Raw genomic sequence first — 24,707 nt, 5'->3', positions numbered from 1 at the left:
AGTTTTTAGGGTATCCCTTTTGGCTAGGGGGGCAGATAAATTGCTTGCAGTGCCAGGGGGATCTGTCAAGGGGATCAGCTCCTTCCTCAGTTGTTCAGTTGATCCGAGAGCTGTCGGGAAACTTAGAGGAGGCCCAGTGGGGGAACGGCTTGGGGTCTCTGGGGGAGCACGTTCCCAGCAATGTACCAAGGAACTCCCGAAAGGAACAGACCCTATTCCTGAAGGCTTAGAGGGACCAAGCGCACAGGTGTTGTTACGGATGGATGGAAGTCAAGTTAAAGCCATCCTCGGCACCGGGGCGCCGGTTAAGTTGCTGTACAGTTTGTTTTATAACTGTTATTGGAAGCATTTACCCTTGACGACATTGAGGGCACTGGAGATTTGGGGTACCAGTGCCGGTGATTATCCAGACGACGGTTGTTGGTCAGTGAAAATGGAGTTCTTAGAGGCAAATGTGGAGGTGACTGAGGTTCGTGAATCGTTAATGCTGATGTGTCTGGACACTGTTGAGACGGGCAGCATTTCGGTTCTGGAGAGAACCAATATCCTGCTGGTGCGCTTGGGGGCCTGCCCGGAGGAGGCGGGTGAGCGCTGTTTGGAGGCATTGTCGATGCACCCAGAGTTTTGAGCTGCTTGTGCGGACGTGTGTAGCAGCATTGGGCCGATACCGAATTCAAACAAGAGCCGGTAGTGGTACGGCCTGGGGGAAGTATCTGAGGGTGAGACCCTCTTAGTGGACGCTGCGAAATACCACGAAGGAGGGGAGTTGACTGCTGAAGACACCTCGGAGAGAGAGAGGTTGTGGTGACTGGCCCCTGAAGCCATGGAAGACGTAGGCAGCGTGTGTGTGGATTATATTGCGCTGAAGAGGCGCACTGTCAGTGACCAGAATATGGCCCCGAGGGCCGAAGAGGCGATGGCCTATCTGAGTGGTGCGAGGTGGTTTAAGGTGCTGGATCTGAGGAGTGGATGTTGCCAGATCCTGATGAGTGGGGCCGACAAGGAGAAGACGGTCGTTATAAATTCCCTAGGAGTCTTCCGGTCCGAAAAGATGCCACAGGGCATATCTGGAGCCCTTGCAACCTTCCTGCGGGGCATGTGGAAGACCATGGGGGATGTGGAGGCGTTTGGAGTTTTGGTGTATGTGGATGATCTCTTGGTATTTGGATTTGCCTCAGGAGAATATGAAGTGAGGTCGTTGCAGGAGCGGCTGAGAACTACAGAGTTAAAGTGTTTTCTGGACACGTGCCAGGGCTGGCGAAGGTTGCAGCTTGTGGGTGACTGTCTCTACGGAATCAAGTTTGAAATGAAGACGGAGAGACTGGAGAAAGTTGATCTGGAAGAAGTCATGAGGAAGAAAAAGCTGGAGGGAAGTGCAGTGAATACTGAACAGGAGGCTGAAGAGACTGCAGGAACAGTGCAGGCCATGTGTTTCCGTTTGGAGAAAATCAAACAGCAGCTACCGATCGCAGAAATGAGGAAGAATACAGATTCGATGGATAATGTGCTGGATGTGTGGTACATGCTGCCTTTAGCTGACTTTCCCTCGATTGAGGAAGAGACCTTTGGCCCTTCTCCCACTGAGTCAGGTGTAGTGGGGAGAGTTAGCTGTGTGCAGTGGGGTGCATGAGTGAGAGGTTGAGAGAGGAGTTGGTAGTGGGCCCAAGGTATCCCCAGTTGTGTCCTAGCCTGAAGGGTTTAGGTGAGGGGGTACAGAGGTCTCAGAAGGGTTAGGGAACTCCCAGATAGTTGGCCTATGTAGTGCCTGAGGAACAGGGTGTGAGGTTTACTCTGTGGGGAGGAGATGTCACTGTTTGTACTTGGGTTAGGGTGTGTTGGCAGGAAAGGTGGCGAGTTATTTAATAGTCATGAGGACATGACTTTTATTTGGTGGGGGGAAAGTGTAAAGGGGATTTCTTCTTTTTCTTTGTTACTGTGTATGTAATCAAAATGGCTTCTTTGTTTTGTTAAAAGTAGGAATGCTTCTTTGTTGCGAGAGAGTGCTGGAAGCTTGTTTGGGTTAAAATTTACTGATAATGAGAATTGTATTCCTTTGTAAACCAATTAGGATTAATGTTGTTCTTTCTCCTGAGTCTGTAAGCTATTGTTGGCAGGCTTTTGGGCAGATCGGCGCGAGGGGGTGAGAGAGAGAGGACACGATGCTGTAAACTGGGCGAGGAATGGACCCCGGGGGGGGGGGGGGGTGTCCAAGGCCAGGAGGTACCCCGAGGAGAGGAGATGAAAATAGTTGTGCTTGGTTGACCACTTCAGGAGGAGTTCGGAGGGGATCGAATGGTGGCCAGAAGACTTCAGTAATTGAGCTCCAACGGTTGTGCACGAAGTGGTTTGGACTTTGATAAGTTTGGCGCCTTTTCTTTATTGTTTTTCCTTCATATATACTGTATCGTTATTAATCACTTAGTTATAGTAACCTTTATAAATTGTACTCATTTAATCGCATATGGTGTAGTGTCTGGTTTTGGGCGAGGCGGGGACATCACACAGCATCCACACCAGCTGATTACCCAGTTTGGCGGGGCCGAAGGCTGCTCCCCCTAGATGAGAACGAGCTGAGCGAGCCTGAGGGTTACGTATATTATTGATTTGTCTGCCGTCATATTTATTCGTTTCCTTTCTTATACCATTTTAGTTGCCTTTTGTTGGATTTTTAAAACTTCCCCTCACTTTTGCTACCTTATACTCCTTCCTTGGCTATAATGCAGTCCTTAACTTCCTTTGTCAGCCACGATTGCCTACCCCTACCATTTGAGAACTTCTTCTTCTGTGGGACATATCTATCCTGTGCATTATGAACTATTCCCAGAAATGTCAACCACCTTTTCTCTGCCATCATCCTCTTCCAATCCACCTGGGCAAGCTCCTCTCTCATGCCTCTGTAATTCCCTTTATTCCACTGTGTTACAGATACATATGAGTTATGCTTCTCCTACTGAAATTGCAGTATGAATTCAATCATATTATGATCACTACCTCCTTAGGGTTCCTTTACATTAAGCTCCCTAATAACATCTGGGTTATTACACAACACCCAATCTAAAGTAGCCTTTCCTCAAGTAGGTTCAAGCAGAAGCTGCTCTAAAAAGCCATCTCGTAGGTACTCAACAAATTCCCTCTCTTGTGATCTGACGCCAACCTGATTTTCCCAATCCCTTTGCACATTGAAGTCCCCTGTTACAATTGTGTCATTACCCTTATTACATGCCTTTTCCAGCTCCCTTTGCAATCTCAACCGCACATCTTGGCTTCTATTAGGAGGCCTATATATGATTCCCATAGTGGTTTTTTAACCCTTGCAACTTCTTAACTCCACCCACAAAGATTCAGCATTCTGTGACCTTATGTCATCTCTCTAAAGATTTAATTCCAACTCTTGCCAACAGAGTCACACCATCACTTATGCTTTCCTGCCTGTTCTTTCAATACAAAGTGTATGCTCCCAACTATAGCCTTCTTTCAGCCATGACTCAGTTGTGCCCACAATGTTATTCCAACCAATCTCTAATTGCACCACGAGTTTGTCCACCTTATTCCGAATGCTATGCACATTTAAATACAACACCTTCAGTCCTGCATTCTTCACCCTTTTGAATTTTGCCTCTGTGGTACAATTTAACTCTTTTGCTCTGTCTGCATTTGCAGTGGCATGTCCTTCCTTATATTCATGTTACACCCAACATCTACTTGTAAACCTGCTGGCTCATCCTCAGCTCGATCATCCTGGTTCCCATCCCCTGCCCCCTATCTTTAAGAACATTGGAAGAGAAAACAAAGATCCTCGCCATGCCGGTCTTGGCATCTTCTTGTAGTCCCCAATGGGCAGGAAATACATAAGCCAAATCCCACATCACCAAGTTCCAGAATAGCTTCCCTTCAACCATTTGGTCCTTAGCATGATAATTACTTTAATCACTTCCAATTTTGTTCTAATTGTGTTGTTTCTTGCAAAAGTTGTGTATAATTTATGTTTGTCTTATGAATGATGTTTATATGGTGCTGGACAGGTAGTAGTGGGGGATAAAGAAATGGTGGACAAACACAATAAATATTTTTTGTCATTCTTCACTGTAGAAGGCACCATAAGTATGCTAGAAATTTGAGAGTGTCAGGAGGAAGATGTGAGTGTAGTTTCTATTACTAAAGAGGAATTGCTTAGGAAACTATAAGGTCTGAAAATAGACAAGTCACCTGGGCCAGATGGACCACAACCCAGAGTTCTGAAAGAGGCAGCTGAAGAGATTGTGGAGGCATTAGTAGCGATCTGTCAAGAATCACTAGATTCTGAAATGATTCCGGAGGACTGGAAAATCGCAAATGTAACTCCACTCTTTAAGAAGGCAGGAAATTATAGGCCCGTTAGCCTGTCTTCAGTGGTTGAGGAGATGTTGGAGTTTATTATTAAGGATGATATTTCAGGGGTACTTGATAAAATAGGCCAAAGTCAGCATGGTTTTCTCAAGGGGAAATCTTGGTTGACAATTCCATTGGAACTCTTTGAGGAAATAACAGGCAAGGCAGACAAAAGAGGGTCAGTGAATGTTGTTTACTTGGATTTTCAGAAGGACTTTGAAAAAGTGCTGCACATGAGACTGCTAAACAAAATAATAGCCCATGGTATTTCAGGAAAGGGTCAAGCACTTACAGATGATTGCCTGATCGGCAGGAGGAAAAGAGTTGGAATCAGCAGGGCCATTTCTGGTTGGCTGCTGGTAACTAGTAGTGTTCCACAGGGATCAGTGTTGGGACTGCTTCTTTTCACGTTATATATCAGTGAATTGGATGATGGAGTTGATGGCTATGTCACCAAGATTGCAGATGATAGGTGGTGGCGGCATTTAGCGTTGAGAAAGTAGGGATTCTGTGGAAGGACTTAGCCAGATTATGGGAATGAACAGAAGCGGCAAATGTAGGGAAGTGTATGGTAATGGACTTTGGTAGAAACAATAAAGATGTAGACTATTTTCTAAGCAGGGAGAAAATTCAGAAATCAGTGGTGCAAAGGGACCATTTCAAGTCCTCATACAGGATTCCCTAAAGGTTGACTTACAGGCTGAGTCAGTGATAACAAAGGCAAATGCAATGTTCACATTCATTTCTATGTTTAGAATATAAAAGCAAGGATGTAATACTGAAGCTTTATTAAGCATTGAACAGACCATATTTGGATTATTTTTAGCAGTGATGGGCCCCTTATTTAAGAAAAGATGTGCTGGCATTGGAGGGCGTTCAGAGAAGGTTCACAAGAATGATTCCCAAATGAAAGGGCTTATGTTTGATAGCTCTAGGCCTGTATACACTAAAGTTTAAAAGAATGGTGGGGGGGGGGAAATCTCATTGAAACCTGTTGAATATTGGAAGGTCTAGATAGAGTGGATGTAGAGAGAATATTTCTTATAGTGGGAGAATCTGGAATCAATGGGCGTGATCTCTGAATAGAAGGATTTCCCTTTAGAACAGAGATGAAGAGGAATTTCTTCAGCCAAAGTGTGGTATATTTGTGGAACTCATTGTCACAGACAACTATGGAGGCCAAGTCATTGGGTATATTTAAAGGGGAGATTGATAGGTTCTTGATTAATAAAGGCAACAAAGGTTACGGGGAGAAATCAGGAGAATGGGGATGAGAGGGATAATAAATCAGCCATGATGGAATGACAGAGCAGACTCGATGCGCCAAATGGTCTAATACTGCATTTATGTCTTATAGTCTTATAGTTTTATGGTAAATATGATGCTCTGCACCTGTGATATTGCAAGTAAATTCCTCATTGCATCTGTACATACCTGTATTGAGCATATGACAATAATCTCGGTTTTGACTTTGAAGATGTTTGGAACACACAAAAGATTTTAAAGGGTTAGAGATATGCTAAGTTACTGGGAAGAATTATATGAAATGGAGTATTATATGGGGAAATGTGAGATCACTTGATTTGGTAGGAAGAATAGAAATGTCTTCAATTATTTAATAATATGACACCATTGAATCTGGCAGTCTGAAATATAAAGGAGAGAGGAGCAAACCATTCACCTCCTTGAGCCTGTGCTGTAATCCATCTCTTGTTTTGTAGCCTGAACACCACTTGCCTACTAATACTCTCTGAGTCCCTTGCGGTTTAAATATCTGTCAGCCTCCACCTAAAATACATGACGTGATATTGTTTCCACAACACTTTGGGGTAGAGAATTTAAAAGACGCAAACACCAAGTGAAGGACTCCCTCCTCATCTCCATTTGGATGAGGAGGGGAAAAAAACCCTCTTAGCATTCACCCTGCCAATTTCCCATGGCATCATCAAAGTTTCAATTAGACTCCCCCCTCCCCCCCATTCTTCCTAACCTCAATGAATATTGACAGCTCCTACTCAAGGTTGCTTCATCCCTGATGTTGGGAGAGTGAAAGACAGAGAAAGGGGCAGATGCAGGAAATCTGAAACAAAAATGGTAGAATTATTTAATAGATCAGGCAGTGTGCTTTAAAAAAAAGCAACAGGCCTTTTGTCAAAACTGGGACAGAGAGATAAAATGTTGACTTTAAGTTGCAGGCATGGTGGACAGAAAGATGGGTAGGATAAAGGGAAGATCTGTGATAGTTTGGGCTAGGGTGAGCATCAGGATGGGGTGTCAATCGGGCAGACTTATCAGGTGATAAAGAAGTTGCAAATAGCAGGCGAGGGTGTGCTAACTGAGGGGAAAATTTGAGCCAATATCACAGATAGATGAATTAAGTTCAAGTTCAAGTTTAATTAGCATGAATATAGCCAATCAAAATAGTGTTCCTCCGGGACCAAGGTGCAAAACACATTACCAACAGCACACATCACACTGAACAGAGCACATAGCACAAATGATTATGATTGCAAAAAAACATACAGTTACAAAGAAAAAATTATATACCTGTACTCCAGTGCTTCAGTGCATGACTAGATTGATTGTAGACTGTATTGTCCTTGTCCAGCTTGTTTTACCACTGATTGAACACTGGAGGGTAGCACTGACCAAACACCAGAGAAGCTGAACTGACAGGAGTGGCCAGCCCCCAGCCCAATACAACACTGGAAGTGACTATAAACCGATACATCATAGTGGAATTATGGTGGAGAATTCCCCTTTAAAAAAAAATAAAGTGAAGATCATCTGCAGAGATTGATTTAGAGAAGAGCACATTGTGAACACTGAAGGATTACGTTAGATTGGCCGAAGTTCAAGTTGAGGATGTGATGAGAAGAATAGGTAAGGAGGAATGATTGGTTGTGGTATATTTGGATTTCAGGTGGTTTTTGGCAAGATCTCATGTTAGGGATTGGTCAGCAGGTTAGATCATGAAATTGGAGGTAAGTTACTTTGAAAATTCTTCTTCCCCCCCCCCCCCCCCCCCATTGCTAAGATGGCAGCATGCATGGTCGCAGTGGCCTCTCCGGGTGCAAAGTGTGTTTTAAATGTTTTTTTTTGCAATCACGTGACCCGGTTGGACAATGGTAATATAAAATACTGCAAGTCCAATTCACTGGCTCATTGGTGAGACTGACGGCAGGGGAGCAGTGTGGCCTCAGTTGTTGTGTGGACCAGGCTGTCCCCTGTTACAGCCACCCAGGGGAAGAGGTGCCAGAGATGATGTAGGAGGGACCAGAGGCATGGCGGGCGAGCTAGAGTCCTTGCCCGGTTGGGGGCTGGCCCCTCCATCGGTACTGCTCTCCCAGTATTCGCTCCCTGGAAGAGAAGCTGGGTTTCCTGTGGCTGAACCAGCATGAGGTGGGGAACTGCTGCAGACTTGTTCATGCACAAGCATGGCTCCAGGACAACATCCCATGCACCAACAATCTCCAGGCCATGCCACTCGGGGACTTGTGGTAATATTATTTTGTGATTGTATGTGCTATGTTACAAACACACATACTGCTTATCGGGGATCAGCAGTGGAAATGGCCAGCACTCTCATGTTCTTGGATGTCAACGTGTCTGAAGATCTGTCCTGGGTCCAACGTATTTCTGCAATTACAAAGAAGGCTTGACAGCATCTACATTTCATTAGGAGTTCTAGGAGACTTGAAATGTCACATAAGATTCACATATTTTTAGAAGTGTATGATGGAGATCATTCTAACTGGCTGCATCACTGTCTGGTATGGAGGGGCCACTGCACAGGAGGCTATGGGTAGTTGAGTCCCCAATATTTACAATTTAGCTGAGGGGAACGAATTGTCATATTACCAATGATCTTAACTAGATAGATAGATAGAGAGATAGATAGATAGATAGATAGATAGATACTTTATTCATCCCCATGGGGAAATTCAACTTTTTTTTAGGTGGACATCTGAGTAGGGAGGGGGATGTGAAGGGTCTTCAAGGGGATAAAGAAATGTTACGTGAATCAACGAAAACCTGGTGGCTGGAGTACATTCTGGGAAGGTATGAGGTCGCAAAAATCACAGTATTTTATAAATGAGTCCCTTCCGAATTTCCGGGCTTTACGGTTGGCCACGGGCGTTGTTTTGGAGTGAAGCGCCGACAGGCTCCGGTCCCGCCGCGTCCGATCCGCGCCGGGTTTTGCCTGGCAGGGACCGGAACCGGAAGCAGCCGTTGCAGGAGGCGGAGCTCGCGGCTGATTTGAAACGGGCGGACGCGGGAAGTGGCTGCCGGCCGAGAAGCCCGGGTAAGCGAGCGCCTCCGAGCTGGGGAAGGGGTTCAGCCCGTCCGGACTCGGTGAGGGTCCTGTCCGGCGATGCCGCCATCGCTGGACTCGCAGTGGGAGATGCTGAACTGCGAGAGTTGGTTCATAGCAATTGTTATGGCCGGCAAACGTTGTTCATCCATTTCACTCCTCAGATACTGCATGCAATGTAAACTCACCGTGTAACTTTATACCTGTAGATTGTCAAAATCGGCTTGCTTTATTTCATGGGAGGGGGAGGCATTGTGTATATAGGCAAGAGGGTATGTTTCTGCGCTGATCACTACTGTTTAGTTGAAAGTTCTGCTTTCAATAAAGGAAGTTGTGTTGGAAGACACAGCTCTGCCAGAAAAACTGACTTTGCAGCATTTAAAAGACGAACAGGTATGTGGATTGGAAAGGCTTGGACGGGTAATGGTAAATAGGACTAGCTTAGACGGAGATTTTGGTTGGCTTGCATGAGTTGGGCGAAATGACCTGTTTCCGTGTTATATGACTCAATTACTGCTGCTTATGCCAGGAACAACACAGAAACCTAGAAACTTTGCATGTCTCTCCCGCAGCAGCTTGACCCTTTGAGGAATCTAAGTATCTCCAATTAAGGCCCTTTAATTATCCTTCAGATTAACAGCCCTGACTTCAGCTGCGTCGCCTCCAAATCAGTCTCTTCTTGGTGATACAAATCACTTTTCAAGTCAAGTCACTTTTATTGTCATTTCGACCATAACTGCTGGGTACAGTACATAGTAAAAATAAGACAATGTTTTTCAGGACCATGGTGTTACATGACAGAATACAAAAAACTAGACTGAACTATGTAATAAAAAAAACAACACAGAGAAAGCTACACTAGACTACAGACCTACACAGGACTGCATAAAGTGCAGGCATTTACAATAAATAATAAACAGGACAGTAGGGCAAGGTGTCAGTCCAGGCTTCGGGTATTGAGGAGTCTGATAGCTTGGGGGAAGAAACTATTATATAGTCTGGCTGTGAGAGCCAGAATGCTTCGGAGCCTTTTCCCAGACGGCAGGAGGGAGAAGAGATTGAATGAGGGGTGTGTGGGGTCCTTCATAATGCTGTTTCCTTTGCGGATGCAGCGTGTAGTGTAAATGTCCGTGATGGCGGGAAGAGAGACCCCAATAATCTTCTCAGCTGACCTCACTATCCGCTGCAGGGTCTTGCGATCCGAGATGGTGCAATTTCCGAACCAGGCAGCGATGCAGCTGCTCAGGATGCTCTCAATACAACCCCTGTAAAATGTGATGAGGATGGAGGGTGGGAGATGGACTTTCCTCAGCCTTCGCAGAAAGTAGAGATGCTGCTGGGCTTTCTTTGCTATGGAGCTGGTGTTGAGGGACCAGGTGAGATTCTCCGCCAGGTGAACACCAAGAAATTTGGTGCTCTTAACAATCTCTACCGAGGAGCTGACGATGTTCAGCGGGGAGTGGTCGCTCCGTGCCCTCCTGAAGTCAACAACCATCTCTTGTTTTGTTCACATTAAGTGACAGGTCCAGTGAGGTGATACATTTTCTCTTTGTGAATACCCACTTGACCAAGATCTTGATTCCATATCTAAAATATTTTTCAGTCCCAAATTTTGTCAATGTTTCTGCAAGTCAGCTTGGATTGTTTTACTTGTTAAAGTTGCTAAATTACGCAATTTCTTCTGTTTTTTTGTGTACTTTAGAATAACTGGAAGACAATGCAAAGAGTTTCAAGGTTAAAAAAAGAACTGCAGTTGCTGGCGAACCAGCCTCCACCTGGTATTTCTTGCTGGCAGAAATGTGATCAAATGGATGAATTACGAGCACGTATGTTTTAATTACTTGCACAAATTCAAACTTGAAACGTGGCTTAACTCTGACATACCAGACAACTTTGTTCAAATGTTAGAATGGATGCTGACGGTGCACTATGTAGCAGGTCACATGGCGGTGTCTTGTGCATGCTTATAAATAACAGATAGTGCAGGGATGTGTCTATCATTCTTTTTCATCTGGTGACTTAGAGATTCTTTTCTTTCATTGTAAACTATTCTACCTATCCAGGAAATTTCAGTCTGTTATTCTGGCTGGTATTTGCAATCCTCTCATGCAAAAGTTCAGTCTGGCTGTTTGCTGATATCATTTGTGATTTGCAAAATAAGTTTCCCAATACTGTCATTTTCATTATGGGGAATTTTAACCATTGTAATATGAAACATCATCTGCTCAAAATACCACCAGATGATTAGCTACCTGACTTGAGGATGGAACTTTGGACTACTTCTATACCAACATTAAAGAGGAATTCTGCCATTTTCCTGGTGGGCAGTGATTGGCACCTCTGACCATGCCATGATTGGGCTTGTTCACAGCTATAAATGAAAACTGGAACAATCTAAACCAATCACAACCATGAGATGGTGATGGACTCCTGAGGCTGTTGGAAGGCTGAGTGACTGCTTGGGATCTACAGATTGGAAGGTTGCTGTAGTAATATAGATGAATATACTGACATTGTAACATTTTACATAACCTATGAAGACGCATGTCTTAAAAACATCATTGAGGTATAACAATGACAAGCCTTGAATCAACATGGAGTTGATGACTCTGCATAGGATCATGCCTATTGGTCTGGAAACAGGAGTATAGCTGTGCAAAATGGCAGTTCGCACTTGCATAGATCAGCTAGAGGGAGACTTCAGCAACAATAGGCAGGCAGTTTGGAGTTCCCTGCAAAGTCTTACCAACTTCAAAAGTGCTGCCACATCTCCACTCCCTACCTTGGCCAGTTAGTTTTATTGCTGGTTTGATATGGACAATCAACGTCTATCTCTTCTCACTGTCTGATCTAACCTCCCCCGACTTCACAACCACTCCAATGTCTCCTTCACCCCAACCCTGTTCACCACCTTAAGCATCCTCCCCCTCTTGCCCTCTCCCTCCATGCCACCCTATACTTCCTGTGAAGCAAGAAGATGTTCACAGATGATTTGGAAAACAGCATTAGGAAAGCTGCAGGCCCTAATGGTCTCACCTGGTATTCTAAAGGCACTGAGGATCAGCTAGCACCTGTCTTCATTGAGATATTTAACACCTCCCTGTAATTATGCAGGGTTGTGGATTGCTTTAAAGTTGCTATAATCATTCTAGTTCCCAAGAAAGACAAGATCACTGGACTTAATGATTATAGGCTGGTCACTCTGATTTCAGTAGCTATGAAAACCTTTGAATGTCTGATGTTGACCTATCTCAAGTCCATTACTGATCCTCTTCTTGACCCGCTACAGTTTGGTTATAGAGCAAATCACTCAGTTGAGGATTTAGCTAATTTGTGCCTTCATTACATTCTGCACCATTTGGACTCCTCCCAACAGCAATGCGAGGAACACACACAAAATGCTGGTGGAACGCAGCAGGCCAGGCAGCATCTATAGGAAGAAGTACAGTCGACGTTTCGGGCCGTGACCCTTCGTCAGGACTAACTGAACGAAGAGATAGTAAGAGATTTTGGGGGGTGGGGGGGGAGATGTGAAATGATGGGAGAAGACAGGAGGCAGAGGGATAAAGCTAAGAGCTGGAAAGTTGATTGGCAAAAGGGATACACAGCTGGAGAAGGGAGAGGATCATGGGACGGGAGGCCTAGGGGGAAAGAAACGGGGAGGGGAGCACCAGAGGGAAATGGAGATCAGGCAAGGAGTGATTGTGAGAGGGGCAGAGAGAGGAAAAAATAAGGGATGGGGTAAGAAGGGGAGGAGGGGTATTAATGGAAGTTAGAGAAATCAATGTTCATGCCATCAGGTTGGAGGCTACCCAGACGGAATATAATGTGTTGTTCCTCCAACCTGAGTGTGGCTTCATCTTGACAGTAGAGGAGGCCATGGATTGACATATCAGAATGGGAATGGGACGTGGAATTAAAATGTGTGGCCTACCGGGAGATCCTGCTTTCTCTGGTGGACAGAGTGTAGGTGTTCAACGGAACACCTACTTCTTCCTATAATCAACTTTCCAGCTCTTAACTTCATCCTTCCCCCTCCTGTCTTCTATCATTTCGGATCTCCCACTTTCAAATCGCTATCTCTTCTTTCAGTTAGTTCTGACGAAGGGTCTCAGCCCGAAACGTTGACTGTACTTCTTCCTATAGATGCTGCCTGGTCTGTGTCCCACCAGCATTTTGTGTGTGTTGCTTGAATTCCCAGCATCTGCAGATTTCCTCGTGTCTGAGCAATGTGAGGATCCTTGTTGTGGTCTTTAGCTCTGCCTTCAGCACTACTGTTCCTTAGTTACTCCACAGCAAGCTAACCCAGCTACCTGTACCCTATATTATCTGTCAGTGGACTGTGAACTTCCTGACAGGAAGGAAGCAATATGTGTGGTTGGATCCCTTGTCTGATCCAGTGTCTATAAGCTCTCCCTAGGGATGTGTTCTTTCACCCCTTCCATTCTCACTTTATACAAATGATAAAGTCATAAAAATGACATGACTAGTTGGTTTCATCTCCAATAATGATGTGACTTGTTATCAAAGAAAGGTAGCCCATCTTGCAACAATATGCACTCATAACAATGTAGAGCTTAATGCTATCAAGACAGTGGAAATGAGGATTGACTAACCTTAACTACTCTCTACCTGCCCACCCTCTCTTGTAAATTAAGAGTCGGGTTGTGTCTGTGGTCAAGTCATTCAAATTCCTGGAGCTATCATTATCAATACATTGAAGTGGAACAAGCATGTTGTACTCATCATTGGTGAAGCCCAACAGAGATTCTTCCTACACCAGCTTTGGAAACATAACGTCTCAGCATATCCTGATGATTTTTTTACCCAGCCAACGTAGAGAGTGTTAAGACAAGCTGTGTCACCATTTGGTTTCCTGCCACCTCTTCTCCTTCCAAGTCCAAGTTGCAGTGAATGGTCCACTCAGTGGAGAAGATCATTTGCTGTCAGCTACCAACATTAAAGGAGTTGTTCATCACCAGAGTGAAGGAAAGAGCTGAAAAAATTACTGCTGATTCCACCCACTGTAACAGTCACTTTTTCACCAAATTGTTATCAGGGAGACACTACAAATCCATTACCACCAGGACTAAACATAATTTCTGAAGCTTTTCCCTGTAGCTATCTGGCTTCTCAATGAAACTCACTCGGGTGCAATGCCATAACTGTCCCTGCAAATCTGTTAAATAGTGTTTCCTGGTCTCCTTGTTCTGTTGATCATTGAGTCCGGTTACCGGTATGTGTTCACATTTATTTAAGTTTGATTATTGACGTTTGCACATGTGCCTATTCTGCTAATTGTTGATAGCTCATGACTGTTTTCACTATCTTTTGTGGTATTGCCTTGTGTTTCATGCTTGGCACCAAACTACAATCAATCCTGGTATGCTTCACGTATTGGCAGTAAAGTGATTCTGATTCAAAATGTATGGTCTGTCATAGTTTTAACTATGGGCCCTCAGTTTATTTTTAATCTGAGCTGTCAAAGCTACTGTAGATTTTGCACTACAGAGCGCACCTGATTAAAAGCCGCTGGCTCTAATTTTAGAAAGAAAATCAATTTTGTACTTGTACAGGCCGCACCGGATTTTCGGCCGCAGGTGTCCCACGTTGTAATATGAGATATTTACACAGAAAGATATTACACGTGAGGATTTTTTAACTTTTAATTAAATCCATATGGTAACATAAACAAATACATATTGCAAATGCTTTTTTTCGAACCGTGCCTGTAACGCGGCTACTTTTAAATATACGTTGCGTATACTTTCTTACTGAACAACATTCCAATATCTCCTAACGACTGGTAAAAAATATATATACTGCAGCCTACCAGGAAAAGTTATTGATCACCTTTAACTTAAAAGCAGCGTTCGCTCAGATCTAATGCCGCTCGCGTAATGCGCTCGCCCCGCCTTCCCGTTTATCGCAAACCGGTATCCCACAAGACGCGGCGAAACCGGGTGTGACGTCATAGCATCCCGCGATGTAGTACAGAAAACAAATATAGTTAAAACACTTCTAACTTTAACTAGAAAATGAATTACTAAGCAAAAATATTATAAACTAAATAACTGCCATAAAGGCAGCACAATGCTTTTCTTCGAGTGTTTTCCATGTTGATGAGGGTGAGTACAAATGACTGATTTACAATAATTTAATTGTGAAAGTGCGCTTGATTTATCGTACAATTTCATTGGACCTCTGTGAACTACTCATCAATTTTATTGGTCTACTGTTACGAGGCAAAATGTTTTTGGCGGCATGAAAAAAAATCATGCATTAGCCGCACTGTAGTAAAGGCCGCAGTGTTCAAAGCTGTTCAAAATGTGGGAAAAAAGTAGCAGCTTATAATCCGACATCTACGGTAATCATTTTTTTACAGAATTAAATCTGACAGCTTAACTTTTATGGTAATAAATCCTATTTTATTCTTTCTAGAAATTTTGGGAAGTGCTGATTCACCATATGAAGGGGGAATATTTAATCTTGAAATTATTGTTCCTGAAAGGTAAAATTAGCTTTAATATCATTTTTTATTTCCCCTGCCCTTGTGTTCCTTTGCACAGAGTAACACTCCTGCACGTTCTGGTCACTCCATTACAGGAAGGGTGTGGAGGCTTTGGAAACAGTACAGATATTTGCCAGGATTAGAGGGTATGAGGTATAAGTAGAGGTTGGAGAAAGCTTGTGTTGTTTTCTCAGAGACTAAGGAGAGATCTGATAGAGATTTAAAATTATGAGAAGCAAAGCTGGAGTAGATGGTCAGAATCTTTTTCCCAGAGTAGAAATGTCAAGTACTAGAGGACATGCATTTAATTTGAGAGGAGAAATGCTTAAAGGAGAGTTGCAAGACAATTTTTTTCCTTTTTTTAAAATATAGTGTGTCTGGAACAGGCTGCCTAAGGTTGTAGTGGAAGCGCATATGACAGTTTAAGAGGTTGTTAGATGGACACATGAGTATGCAGGAAATATAAGGATATGGATCATCCACAAGCAAAATATTTACTTCAGTATCATGTTTGGTGCAGACTTAGTGGGCTGAAGCCCCTGTTCCTGTGCTGTTCTACGTTCTACTGTTTGGTTAAGTAAGCACAGCTGTGTTTGAGTTGTGTCCATCTTTAATATCTGCGGCATTTTTTAAAACTGGTCTATGAACATGAAAGCTAATATACTTATAGGAAAATGTATTTTTTCTTTCCACTGTGATATGCTTACTGAGGAAGAACTAAACTTGAAACCTTTTGTTCTATTTTGAAATATGAATTTAGGGTACTTCTATATTTAACTGCTTGAGGGGTAGATTTGCCATTATTTCAAAACTTTTCTTGTAATCCTTGTTGATAGGTATACTTTGCTTAAAGTGGTGTAGGTAGGATTAAGTGGAATTGTGCTGCTTAGTTAAACTGATTCCCTACATAGCTTTAATTTATCAACAATGGATCAGAATTATGGAGTGTAGCAACTGCTGTATTGTTAAACTACATGTCTGTGCCACTTAGCAAGCACTTGTACACTAATCCCATAACAGGAGCTTTGATAGAACATGTAAACTGCACTCAATGTTGGAAGTCAGGATTGTTCCTGGGTCACTGGCACTGCAAGGCATGGTCTTATTTTTTGAGATTGCAAATGAATTGAAAGTAAATATGACTGAAGTACTTGTTTAATTTGAAGCAGACACACTTTAAAATATACTTTCTCATCCATTTAGATAATAATCAGGAAGCTGAAAATATCTTTTTAAATGCTTTTTTTTTAAAAGATACCCATTTGAACCTCCAAAAATACGTTTTCTTACTCCAATATATCATCCCAACATTGACACAGCGGGAAGGATCTGCTTGGACATCTTGAAGTTGCCCCCAAAGGTAATAGGAGTTATTTGTCAATATTTAGATGCTATTGATATCTTGATTGAAAATGACTCTACAGCAGGGATTCCCAACCTGGACCACTTGCTTAATGGTATTTGTCTATGGCATAAAAAAGGTTGGGGGCCCATGCTCTACAGTGTTACTGTCTTACATTATATCTAAGAACTATTATTTTTCCCTCCATTAACTTCGGGAGTAATGTTAATTAAAATACTTCTTGGATCTGCTACTATATTTCTGGAACAACCTAGGTATACCTCTTTGAGTGATTCAAATAGCACTCCTCAATTTTGTGATTTGTTTTTAATTGTTGTGGTCAAACATTAATGGGCATTATTTTTCTCTGTGGCTAGGGCTTGATTAGCGTCACATCAAGAATATTCACTCTGATACTTGCATATCTTGATACTTTGTACTGAGAACTTATTGTATCAATGATACGAGAGTAAATAATTTGTTCACGTTTTCTTTTCCCTGAATCCCTAAACAGTATTCGGGGTTTAGAAATGAAATGAGTTATTAGAATATTGCATTTTGTTTTCACCTCCAGCATTCTAAATTGGGCACCAATCTACTTTCTAAGAATTTAGGGTTTATATATGAACCTAATGAAGATCCTCAGCTATCATGATTGTATACTAACTTAAAAAAAAAGTCTTAAGGACATATGGAATGACTTGAGGAATAATACATTCCTGTAATTAGATGACACTCTTTGTTTTGAAAGCTGCTTGAATGTTCAGTTATGCTGTACTTGGCGTTTTCAATCCTGGATGACTCCACAAAAGTGTATACCTTCCCAATATAAATTATTAATTATTAGTTTTTAACATTGGCAACTGAAAAATTGTCACATGCTCTGTAGTTTATGAGCAAAAATCTAATGAAATTCAGTTTGGCTTTTTAGTGAATGTCTTCCTCTGTGCGTACTGAACCATAGAACCATATAACAATCACAGCACGGAAACAGGCCATTCCGGCCCTCCTAGTCCGTGCCGAACTCTTAATCTCACCTAGTCCCACCTACCCGCACTCAGCCCATAACCCTCCACTCCTTTCCTGTCCATATACCTCTCGAATTTTACCTTAAATGACACAACTGAACTGGCCTCTACTACTTCTACAGGAAGCTATATTATACAGGAAGAGTAAATTATAATGTGAACTCTGATTTATAGAGTTGAGACTCCTTCCTTATAGAAGGAAAACACGTCAGTGCTGTGTGAGCTCTGAAAGCAAATCCATTTCCCCTGTTGTAACTTACTTTTTCTCTCCCAGCGATCAGTTCCACCTGGATTATCTTATCCCCACCTACACCAAGGGAAATGCATAGTAATCAGCTATGTATTCGTCATTGTGACATTTTGTTAGAGGAAATCCAACTGATGACGGGGAGTGTCCACTGACGGCATTGGAAGTCAGGATCTAATCTGAGTCCGTACTGCGCCTTCCATATAGTGAGGGAAGGAGCAAATCTTGCTGTCAGTACAACAAGTGGCTCTCACAAAAATGGCAATTCTGCCATTAGGTCATTTACCAACTTTGGAGAATAAAGAACTACAGCCTCAATATAATTGAGGTTGAATAGTATTCAGTTCCAAAGTTCAGAAAATAAATTGTATCTTTCCCTTAAATTAATGATGTTCAGCAAAGTGTTTTTAGGTACTATTGCAGATATATCTTTTATTTCAGCAGCAAGTTCTAATGTCTGTGGAAATTAGTTTCCAAGTCGTTGTGGATTTCATTCATTGTCATTAGTGGGTGTCACTTATTTCTTTAAATCTTTACAAATAAAGTTGTAAATGAAAGCTGAATGGCAACACAACTGTATTATGTTTGTTTTGACTGATGGAGTTCTTTCAATCAGTTTATCAAATATGACTTTTTGCCTGTTCTGTGGGTATGTCAGTATTTGATAAGGAAGTGGAAGTGTTTTTAATTGCATGTTGTCTACATTTCATCATTGTACAGATCAGTTTATAAATGTATGATTATAAGAAAATATTCATTTCTAGACAATTAAATTCCATACTCCAAAAAGAGTAAAGTGCTCATATGAAATAAACATAATTTGTAAATACTTAATGCTGACATGTGTTAATTTTATTATGCAGGGAGCCTGGAGGCCATCTCTTAATCTCTCTACTGTGTTGACATCAATTCATTTATTGATGTCTGAACCTAATCCAGATGATCCTCTCATGGCTGACATTGTAAGTTTTTTAAAATTGGTAGTTATGAATACAATACTTGATGGAACTCATCTCAAAGTGAGTGTGTTACTGAATGTTCTGCTTGATTTAACAAAAAATCTAGATGCTGAAAATTGAGAGTTTAAAAAAATAGTAATCCTAACTTCAACAGGTCAGGCAGCATCTAAAAAGAGAAACAAAGTTAAAGAACAGAGTGGGTCACCTTTCATCAGAATTTGTTCAATATTTCTTCACAATTTTTGTGGGGAGAGAACAAAGGAAAAGGTGGAGAGCTGGTTATGATGGATTTGTCTGAGTGCTGAAACCTTGTTAATCACAGTCGCTGTCTTTGGAAGTGATGTGAATGAAGACAAAATAGGGGGAAAGGTGCTGCAATTGAAATGTGAAACAAAACAGTTGCTAGAATTCTGAAACAAGAATGTTTGAAATATCCAGTGAGTTAAGAAGCAGTTCCTTTGAGAAATAAAAAGACAACCTGTGATGTTTAATCAGAACCATCAAATTTTGATAACCAGCCTTTCCATCTTTTTAACTGAAATTAACTAACTCAAAGGCTGAAATGTACTGGTCAAACTGAGCAGTTTGGGCCTTTTATCTAAGAAAAGATGTGCTGGCATTGGAAAGGCTCCAGAGGAGGTTCATGAGAATGATCCTAGGATTGAAAGGATTTACATGTGAGGGGTGTTTGATGACTGTAGATCTGTATTTGCTGGAGTTAATCGGTGGGGGTGTGGCTATATCATTGAACCTATTGAACATTGTCAGGCTTAGAGTGGATGTGGAGAGGATATTTCCTTGAGTGGGGGCGTCTGAAACTATAGGACACAGCCTTGGAATGCGAGAACGTTCCTTTAGAACAGAGATGAGGAATTTCTTTAGCCAGAATGTGGTGAGTCTGTGGAATTCATTGCCGTGGATGGCTGTGGAGGTCAAATAATTGGCTATATTTAAAGTGGAGGTTAGTAAGTTCTTGATTAATCAGGGCATCAAAGGTTACTGGGAGATGGCAATAGAATGGGGATGAGAGGGATAATAAATCAGCCATGATGGAATAGTGGACTATACTCAATTGGCTGAATGGCCTAATTCTGCTCCTATGTCTCTTGGTCTCAGGTGAGATTGCTCTTTAGGCTTGATGTTTGGCTTCATTAGATTAGTGTAAGAGGTCAAAGATAGGAGTTGGTTTGGAAATGAGATAGAGAATTTAAGGGGGGAAAAAAACTGGAAACCTGGTCACCTGTGTGGATTGGACAGAGGTGTTCTGCAAAGCAATCACCTAATTTACAGTATGTTGGGTATTTTAGGAGACCACACAGTGAGTACTGAAAGAAATAAAGTAATTTAGAAGAAATTAAGAAAATTGCTACTTCATCTGGAGGGAGTATTTGCATCTGAGCTGGTGGGAAGGGAGAAGAATAGGTAATGCATTTTGTGTGGTTGTGCACAAAGATGCTGTGAGAAGCAGGAGTGGTCATTGAAAGAGACTGAAGAGTGAACAAGGGAGTCATGAAAGGGAAATGTGTCTATTAGTGGCATCACATTAAAAATCATGGAATTACAGAGAATGATGTTGTGCCAAGTGAAAATGAAAACAAGGCCAAGTGAAATGCTAATCTTGTGAATGTGAGGAAGGGGAATTAAAGATGGTATTCAAGAAATGGAACAGAAGTGGTAGAGAGTGTTATTAAAAATGGAGAAAGAAACAAAATTATCAATGCACATCTGTGGGTCTTTAATGCAATCAGTTGCATTATGATCAGAAAAATCTGAAACTTAATTTTTTCTAATGTTATAAAATTCCTATAAAATATACAAAATGGTAATGTTAACTGGCTTACAATTTTGTTGTCCCTTTGACTCGGTGCTGTGGAATGACATAATGGAATGGAGCAAGAGGTCAGATACATAAGATATTTGGAGGCATTTTGCCCTGTGCCTGCTCATCCAATGCATAAGACTGTGACTAATCTTTAACTTCAGCACTACTCTCCCTTATAAAACTTAGGAACAGAATTAGCCCGTATGGTATCAATTCTGCTCTCCGTTTGATTATGGCATGGAGCAGTTAAGCTGACCACCACCACTTTATCATTTCCTGTCTGTCACCTATGAACAGATATTCCTGTGCCTATCAATCTATGTATATAAGCTTGTGTATTTATTTTTCATTATTCTTTATCTTGTTTTTTTGTATTGTACTGGATCTGGAGTAACAATTATTTTGTTTTCCTTTACACTTGTATACAGGGAATGACATTAAACAATCTTGAATCTTTTCGTTTTAAAGTGCTCATATGGAGAAACTGGCAGTAATGTTTAAAGTTGCAATATGTGTGCCTCATAGCTCACAGAGGACCTCTAGTGTTGCAATCTACTGCTGCACCAACTTAAAAGTCTGGCTCCCAGATCCTTGTGGAGCAAAGTAAATGCATTGCAGTCTTGCACTGATTATCCAAAATAAGTTATCCATAATTTTCCTTGATAATTCCAATTTTATTTTCATTAATGAAAAATGCAATTAAGTTTGAACAAATTCATTTGTGAGCATTAATTTCCCCATAATCACATATTGCTTAATTTGAAATTTGTAGAGTTTATCAGTTTTTTTTTACTCTAACATTTCTTTTGGACCTCCTTGATTATGATACTAATTTTAATTAACACTTGGATTTGATTCATGGTCTTTTACGTTTTTCTCTCCCTTTGCCTTCTGCTGTGATCTATTTCTATACAGGAGGACTTCATGTTTTTGGATTTTTAACTTCAAGATCTTTAGAATCTTCGGTTATCAGAAATTATAGAGCAATTCTTTCTTGTACCAATAGGAACATTTTCACTATTTCCAAAACTCTCCATTAATATAATTGTTCAAAGATTGCATTTATAACGTGAACTATATGGGATTGCTAATTCTGGTTTGATTTTTAAAACGGTTACCTTGTCTTTCTGGCGTGGTGTGCTTTTGCCTTTCTGATAGGAATATCACTAGCCAGTTGATAATTAAGCATTTTCTCTATTTTAGTGTATAAACTACATGAACAAAATGCATCCTGAAATGACCTAATGCACTTCCACATTTTGTTTTTAGTCATCTGAATTCAAATATAATAGGCAGTCTTTTCTGGAAAATGCAAAAAAATGGACATTAAAGCATGCAACACAAACAAAGGACAAGGTGAGTTTAAACATTTGTAGAGAATTATAATTTTCCATTACTTGGGTGTCAATACTGCTGTGTAGCTGGTTGTTAAATCCCATTTTAAAATGTTCAGTTTTCTTTTCAAACATGAATTTAGTAACTTGGTGTAAAGAGTTTGAGTGTATGGTACTGTGCAAAAATCTTAGGCACTCTGGATTTTTATATAAATTTTATTTTAGATATTTTTTGACTTCTGCATTAGTGTCAATAGAAAAGAACAAATTTTAAATTTCTAACATTCATTTTCCAAAAATTTAAATGTTACAGAGAAACATTTGTATTTCATTGAAGAAAGTAACATATTCAATTATAGACCACTTATCAAATAAAAACTTGATTACCTTGTAGGTGTATAGTCCAGTGCATGATTAAACAAATTTAACAAATGGATGCTAATGATCAATGATGTAATGAGCAGAATGAACTAAACTGATTCACTGAAACAGAAACGGGTGTAGAGGCAATCAAACTGGGTGAAGGACAACCAAACTAAAAGATAAAGGTTTGGCAGATGTGACAGCTTAACCTTAAAATTATCAATTCTTTCACCATGGCATGAGTGAGCATAGCGACGAAATACAAGGTGATCAAACTGCAGCAGCAAGGTCTCTCCCAAGCAAAAATTTTGTGGCAGAGAGGAATTTCAAAATGTGCTGACCAAGCTCTTCTGAAGAAGCACAAAGGAATGGGCAAGGCTAAAGACCAGAAATGCAGTGTTTGGCCACAGAAGCTGAGTGAAACCGACAAGAGATACATCAAACTGATGTCACTTGTATTGCAAGAGGTCCAGCACTGCTGATAGCTCCGAATTCACAGAAACCACTGGAACCCAAGTATACCCCTCTGCTGTCTGGAGAAGTCTTATCAGAAGTGGTCTTGGTGGAAGAGTTGCTACCAGAAAGCCATTCCTCTGAAGTGGAAGCAAAACCAATAGACTCGCCTATGCACAAACGCAAAGACTGGGGTGCTGAACAGTGGCAACAAATGCTCTGGTATGACAAATCAAAATTTTAAATTTTTGGCTCATGCAGAAGGCAGTATGTCTAGAAGACCTGGAGAATGCTACATGGATTAGTTTTTGCAGTCATCTGTGAAACATGGCAGAGGTTTCCTTCAGATTTGGGGCTGCATTTCTGCAAATGGAGTTGGTGATCTGGTCAGAATTAATGGAATCAATGCTGAGAAGTACAAGCAAATTCTCATCCATCACGCAATACCATCAGGGAGGTGGCTGATCAGTTCCAATTTCACTCTGCAGCAGGACACTAAACCCACATACATAGCCATGGGCTTAAACAACTATCTTCAGTGAAAAGAACAAGAAGTTCTGCAACAGATGGTATGGCCTTTATCTCAATGTTATCGATGCTTGCTGGAAAAATAAATGTTTGAAGGATGTAGTTACTTGGGAAATGGATTTGTAGGTTCAGGGCATTATTCAAAATTGCTTAAGTTCCAGTGTGCCAGAGCTTGGTACATGATTTTCATTGTCTTGTTATTTGCTTTGGACCAACACTATCTTGTCTTTTATCTTTTTAATTTCATTGTCCTTTCATGTTTAGAAGTTACAGCTGGTAATTGAGTTTGTGCTCTTAACACTACAGCAAAGTGTTCAAGCTGATGAGCAAAAGAAGTTATTGCTGCAATAATAACTTCCATTGATTATAACTGTCGGCAAAGGAGAAAATGTGCTCCAAGTCCTTCTAGAATGTAATCAATCAAAAATAGAGAGCCAGTGTAGAATCAGCAGTCACAAGATTGAATGAAATAGACTTGACAAACTAGGGCATTAGTTAATAGCTTTGAATGACCTTTGAGTTTACTTACAGAAAAGACCACTACCAATGTTGGAGAACTCAAATATGCTGGTGTCAAAAATACGAACGAGAGTTTCAATAGAAGATTAACTATGACAAGGCTGATTCAGGTGATATTGTGGTGGAAAAAGGCATTCTTAATTACTCAAACTGAGAATGAAACATATGGGATAATCAAATCCAGGTACTTGCAATAGTATTGCATATATTTTTGATCTTTCCTGTTATGGGCAAGCAGTACTGTTTTGACATCTTGGTCAAATGATATTACCAAATAAGCTGTAAGTGGAGATTTTTTGACAATGAACAACATGAAGTTTTATTTCTTCCTTAGATACCTGCATGCCTCAAAGAGAATCTGAACCAGGTGGAACCAGATGTAACAAAGGAAAGACCAATACCACGCAAAAGATCTGCCTGTGATTCTGACAATGCCAAAAAATTCTGTTTGTAAATAGTGGAATATTTGTATATTCAATGTTATTTTTTAATGTTTATAATTGTCCTGCCAAATTGCCACTTTATTTCAATAAAAAGTTTAACTTTACTGTTGACTATATCAGTAAACCACCTGGGGAAAAACTTGAACAGAAGCAGTACTGAGTACAGATCGCGGATCCTGGAATCTGGAGGGGGAGATGATCAAACTGCTGGAGGAACTCAGTGGTTCAAGAAGTGTTATGGAGGTAAAGAGATGGTTAATGTTTCAAGCCATGATTTGGACTTTAGCAGCTTGTGTTATTTCAGCAAACCCTCCTTTTTGATCCTAGCTATGTATTTTTTTAATCTATATGAGGTATGACAACTAAATCTTCTCCTTTCTGCTTCAACTGCCTCACCAACCTAATGTGATGACCTTATTCTTGGCACGTGGCAGGTAACATAGCTTTTTGGGTTTATGCCCATGATTACAGCATA

The 24,707-nt window shown here is 41.1% G+C and overlaps 1 protein-coding gene across 1 annotated transcript; it reads left to right on the top strand.

Annotated features, from left to right (window-relative positions):
* Window positions 1-8,570: 8,570 nt before the first annotated feature.
* On the top strand, window positions 8,571-24,336 carry ube2t (ubiquitin-conjugating enzyme E2T (putative)). The gene is made up of 7 exons (XM_073030208.1): window positions 8,571-8,674; window positions 10,386-10,509; window positions 15,125-15,194; window positions 16,449-16,554; window positions 18,675-18,773; window positions 21,862-21,948; window positions 24,124-24,336. Exons 2-7 carry the CDS (start codon window positions 10,401-10,403, stop codon window positions 24,241-24,243), a joined length of 591 nt encoding a protein of 196 aa, XP_072886309.1. The 5' UTR covers window positions 8,571-8,674; window positions 10,386-10,400; the 3' UTR covers window positions 24,244-24,336.
* The last annotated feature ends 371 nt before the right edge of the window (window positions 24,337-24,707 follow it).

The sequence above is a fragment of the Hemitrygon akajei genome, chromosome 27 (assembly GCF_048418815.1).
Source record: "Hemitrygon akajei chromosome 27, sHemAka1.3, whole genome shotgun sequence".
NCBI classification, from domain to species: domain Eukaryota; kingdom Metazoa; phylum Chordata; class Chondrichthyes; order Myliobatiformes; family Dasyatidae; genus Hemitrygon; species Hemitrygon akajei.
This window is presented reverse-complemented; position numbering and strand designations above follow the sequence as displayed.

Excerpts from the sequence above, each read along its gene's own strand:
- ube2t (XM_073030208.1), top strand. The coding sequence starts at position 10,401 with ATGCAAAGAGTTTCAAGGTTAAAAAAAGAACTGCAGTTGCTGGCGAAC. Across the intron at positions 16,555-18,674 it reads TCTTGAAGTTGCCCCCAAAG|GGAGCCTGGAGGCCATCTCT; the intron begins GTAATAGGAGTT and ends TTTATTATGCAG. Across the intron at positions 18,774-21,861 it reads ATCCTCTCATGGCTGACATT|TCATCTGAATTCAAATATAA; the intron begins GTAAGTTTTTTA and ends TTTTGTTTTTAG.